Here is a 4,958-nt window from a genome sequence, read left to right as displayed (position 1 = left end):
CCAAGTCTTGTCTAATCACCTCCTCCCAATACTTCTTGGGCCTACCTCTACCCCTCTACCACCATTACCTCGCACCTCCTCACTGGGGCGTCTGCACTCCGTCTCTTCACATGTCCAAACCATCTCAGTCTCGCTTCCCTCAGCTTGTCCACCACAGAGGCCACTCCCACCTTCTCCCGGATAACCTCATTCCTAATCTTGTCGCTCCTAGTGTGCCCACACATCCATCTCAACATCCTCATCTCCGCAACATGCATTTTATGAACATGTGCGTTCTTAACTGGCCAACACTCCGCTCCATACAACAAGGCCGGTCTAACTACCACTCTGTAGAACTTACCTTTAAGTTTCGGTGGAATTTTCTTATAGGGACAAAGATTCTATATTTTTGTAACAGGATCACATAGTTCAATCCATACTAAACTTAAACCTTGAGGGGGCATTTGGTATGGGGGATGGGATAGGCAAAGTTATCCCATGGATTGATATATTCCACAGGATTAGTTACCCCAACAGATATATGGGATAACTTATCCCTCCCATGGATTGAGATATTCCACAGGATTAGTTATCCCACCGTATATATGAGATAACTTATCCCATCATTATAGTAAATCATGGGATAAATAATTCAGGGCCTAACTAATACCCCTAACCAAGTGTAGGATGAAATAATCCTGAATTTTGTCCTGGGATTATTCTACCATATCTCTCATTCCAAATGACCGTTGGGATTTGTGTTGGTTTTTGTCTTTGGCATATCAAGGTCACCATTATTGGAATCATGTTGGTATTTCGAGACCCTGCAGAGCCATAGAGTCGTTAGTGCATATGGGATCATGCTATAATCTATACTTCATTCTTTTTTGATGAAGTGATATTTCATTAAGTCATCCAGTAGATGCAAAGATACAAGGGGGGGGGGGGAATCTGTCAGCCCTGTCAGAACAGAAAACTTATAGGGCTAAGGAGCTAACAAAATCCAGGTAGTGATCTAAGTTATTTACAGGGGAAAAGTTGGCCCAACTAAAAAGGTTAACCAAACAACTAGCCTTAAGCTTACAAATTGGAGTTAAAAACTCCATCAAAATATCTCCTGTTTCTTTCATTCCAAATAACCCAAAAAATACAAGCTGGGGTCATGATCCAGATTTTCCTGATGGATTTTTATACTTCCATAGAGCTCCAACTAGTGTTGGCTACTCTGATATTGAAGGGCATCAACCACCTTCATTGGAAATTCCATGTCAGAGTGTACACAGATGCGAGCCCAATAAAGTTGATTCCTGTTCTTTGTATCTTTATCAATGTCTACACATCCCCTGCACTGGTCTCCTATTTTCTTGAAATTTTCAGTCGTCCAAGCATGCAAGGGGATCCCAAGCACCTTCACCCATCTCTGACCTGTGTCTCTGTGTGTTACTTCAGATTCAGCAGCTGGTGACCACCAATCGAGAGTCAGCCTCCTTCCGTTCCAAAACCAATCACCATTTTTGACTCTTATAGCTTCCTGCTTGGAGGGTAGCTCGAAAAGAAATTTGTTGTGATTTATGGGAGTGACTCTAAGCCCTGCACTGATTTGCCATCTGTTGAGAAACCATTTTTGAATTATCTCTCGATTAGGGCTGATATGAAAAGAGTCGTTGAACGTCCCAACTAGACACTTTGCAAAGAAATTCTCCTTTTCTATTGCCTGAGACTCGGAAGATTTCTCAGAATTGGTTGGCCAATTAGTAATTTTTGCTGCTTGAAAATATGATTTTGCCTTTGAATCTGCGAGCTGAAATGGTGGATTAACAGCCTTCCCCAGAAATTTTTGATCTTCCCTGCAATATCTTCCCACCCCCAGTTGTAGTCATTCTCTGGGATAATCACCGATGCTTTTTTCTCCCCAAGCAAAGTTTCTATCCTCACGTACCGGCCATATATGTTGAAATTTTAGATTACACTGAATGAGTAGCATTGGATCTTTCTTGCCCACCTTCTGCATCGATTTCCCCTTCCCTGCGAAGCTTCAAGGAGAGCTTTACACACCCAACACAGATTTGCTTCATTGATTCTAATGCTGCTAGTAAACCTCCTCCCACGTTCAACCAGAGTGAACCATCGATCATAATCTTCACTAGTGTTTGATAACTCGAAAGATTTGTCGCCTGCAATAATTTTTTTTTTCTCTCCCATATCTAGAAAAGAGAAAAGTCATCGGAGAAAGTTGACGGCAAAAGAATCAGATAAGTGAACCAAACAATTCATCTAAAACATCACCAGTCAATGTTTTTGTTCATCCATAAAGCTGCTGCTGGAGAATTTGTGGTTTTTGATTATCCGTTAGTAGTTTTGTTTGAGAGATCTATACTTCATCTCTCATCTAATGCAAACATGCATTGATATATTTTACCTTGTGTGGCTGGATCAATGATTAATCTGCCACATCCACCATTTAGTTATTCTTTCTGTGGGAGCATACTCCAATTCCATTTTTTTATTGGGCAGATTATTAAAATTCTGCTGTCTAGTACTTGTGCATCACATAAGAAGGTTTTCTTTTAAGGAACTCTCATAATTTTATGTCTCAGTAGGTAAACACTCCTGAAGATGGGTTATCTGGGGGTAGTTATTGATAAAAAATTAGCACACCTTGGAAAAAGTATTTAACCTTTGTTGATAAACCTGCTAAATCTATGAACCATGGTGCCATCTGTTTTATGATACAAATTAACCTTTTGGTTTACGAAAAATTGAATTGGGTCCCAGCTTATCTAAATCAGATTCTTTTCTTCATTTGGACTGGGAGTCTGGGACTATTAGGCTTAATTGGATGAATGGAGACAATTTCTATAATGGTTTTCTCTTATAACTTGCATCTTAATTCTGTCTGCTTTATATAATATTGAATTTTCATGTACTTCCTCTTGGAAGAGACATATAGCTGTAATCAGATATTATGGTCTCTGAAAGAATTCTAATGCTTGGAAAACTGATGATATTATGCTTGGATGATATTATTTTCTTTCTATTCGAACTCTTGAATCTTGGATAAAATAATTGTGTTCAGGCCTTATATTTGCCAGCATGTCCTTGTACATACCGTGTCATACCAAGCTTTTTGATTAATTTATTTTTGATATCAACTTCCTTTTGAAAAAAACAAAACATTCTTTGTATTCACAGGTGCAAATTTAGGTCTATTTTAAGTGCAACTAAAAATGTCAACACTTGTTCAAAACGGAGTACACTTTCGACATTTGTAAAAATGAGTTTGTAGTTTTTCCTGCTGTGATCTTTCGAAAATTTCTCCTGCTTTGAATAGGTGATATGTTCACTGAAGAGCAAAATGAATTGGTTGAATCAGCAGCAGAGATGCTTTATGGCTTGATCCATGTCCGGTATATTTTGACCAGCAAGGGAATGGCTGCAATGGTAATGCGTCTTATATATCAGGCTTTCAGTCATTTATATGATTCTAGTCTTACCTGCTTTTGTAGCCCCTCTTCTCCACTCCTTTTCTTTCCATTGGTGGTGCTTATTTAACGTGCATCTTGTCTGAAAAACTGATTTCCTGGTAAACATTTTTCAGTTGGAGAAGTACAAGAACTACGACTTTGGGAGATGCCCACGAGTTTATTGCAGTGGACAGCCTTGTCTTCCAGTCGGTCAGTCTGATATTCCACGCTCAAGTACTGTAAAAATTTACTGTCCAAAATGTGAAGATATCTACTATCCACGATCAAAGTACCAAGGCAGTATCCTTCACTATTATAGCTTTTATGCCTTTTCTTCCTCAACACATTTCCTCTATAGCAGTGTTTCGAATGCAAAAAGCGAAAATAATCACTGAAGTCTATTGGGCTTCAAGGACAAACTGCAAATTAAGTGCTGCCTTTAATGGACAAAGGCTCAATTTGAAGGGAAAGATTAAAAATAATATATTTGTAGAGTAAAAAATGACAACTATAAACCCAAACAAACCGACTGACAAAAGAATTTAGGTGAAATATTTATTGCTAGTGCCACTCTCTTCATGATAGAGCCCTAGTGCAATGGTGCACACGTCTTGGCTCTATAGTGCCTTCACTGGAGCGCCTCTCGAGCCAGGGGAATCATACAACGTATTCTGCAACCTAGTTTCAGGGATTAAGCATGCCACTACCAGTCCTTTAACACCACTCCACTCTACTAGTACATTTATGTTGTGGTATCTTGGATTGATTTTGTTCCGAACAGTTTTATTTTGTTATTCTCTCCATATTTCAAGTTCCGTTTGGACATGGATGCATATAAACATCAAGAGTAGTTCTGCTCATAGTTCATATTATTGTTTGCTCCCTTACTGCGACAAAAATGTCACTCTTCCCTGGAACTGATTTCTTTGACTGGCCAAGATATTGATGGAGCTTACTTTGGGACAACATTTCCTCACCTCTTTTTGATGACTTATGGACACCTGAAGCCGCAAAAGCCAACACAGAATTATGTTCCAAGGGTATTCGGTTTTAAGATACACAGGACTTGAGATTGAAGGTCCTCTGTGAAATGTGATGAGATTAAATAGTTTGTCAGTAAATGGTTCTCACCTGACATTTATGTACAATTCATCAAGGTAGAACCAGGAAATGTTGAGTTGTTAATGTCCAAAATTGTTTCATTGATGAAAGAAGTAACTGTTGCCAGCCAATCTCTCTTTTGTAATCTTATTATTTCTTCTTCCACTTCTATTGACACTTGATTTTCATGTAGTCTTGGCTCTGCGAATCCCTTTCTCTTGCTGCTGCAGTACTTGCTACGACAGTTTTCCAACGAGGCATATATTTGGATTTTACATTAGGATACTTTGGTGTTTTGCTCCACTTTTAGTAGGACCAATTCCAGATGGGATTCATAACGGTTTCTCGCTGACAAGACTTTTTAATTGTTATAAAGAAAAGAAAACTACTTTATTATATATATATATATATACT

General features: G+C 38.7%; 1 protein-coding gene across 1 annotated transcript in view; it reads left to right on the top strand.

The window, feature by feature from the left end:
* The window catches only part of LOC102594940 (putative casein kinase II subunit beta-4), a 16,262-nt gene extending 11,553 nt beyond the window's left edge, over positions 1-4,709 (top strand). Inside the window, exons 3-5 of the mRNA XM_006339910.2 lie at positions 3,311-3,420; positions 3,578-3,743; positions 4,383-4,709. Of these exons, the coding sequence (XP_006339972.1) occupies positions 3,311-3,420; positions 3,578-3,743; positions 4,383-4,513 (407 nt within the window). The 3' untranslated portion in view covers positions 4,514-4,709. The remainder of the gene's footprint in view (positions 1-3,310; positions 3,421-3,577; positions 3,744-4,382) is intronic.
* Positions 4,710-4,958: the final 249 nt, after the last annotated feature.

This window comes from Solanum tuberosum, unplaced genomic scaffold (genome assembly GCF_000226075.1).
Source record: "Solanum tuberosum cultivar DM 1-3 516 R44 unplaced genomic scaffold, SolTub_3.0 scf00011, whole genome shotgun sequence".
NCBI lineage: Eukaryota > Viridiplantae > Streptophyta > Magnoliopsida > Solanales > Solanaceae > Solanum > Solanum tuberosum.
Note: the sequence above shows the minus strand (reverse complement) of the source record. Positions and strands in the feature narration are given on the sequence as shown.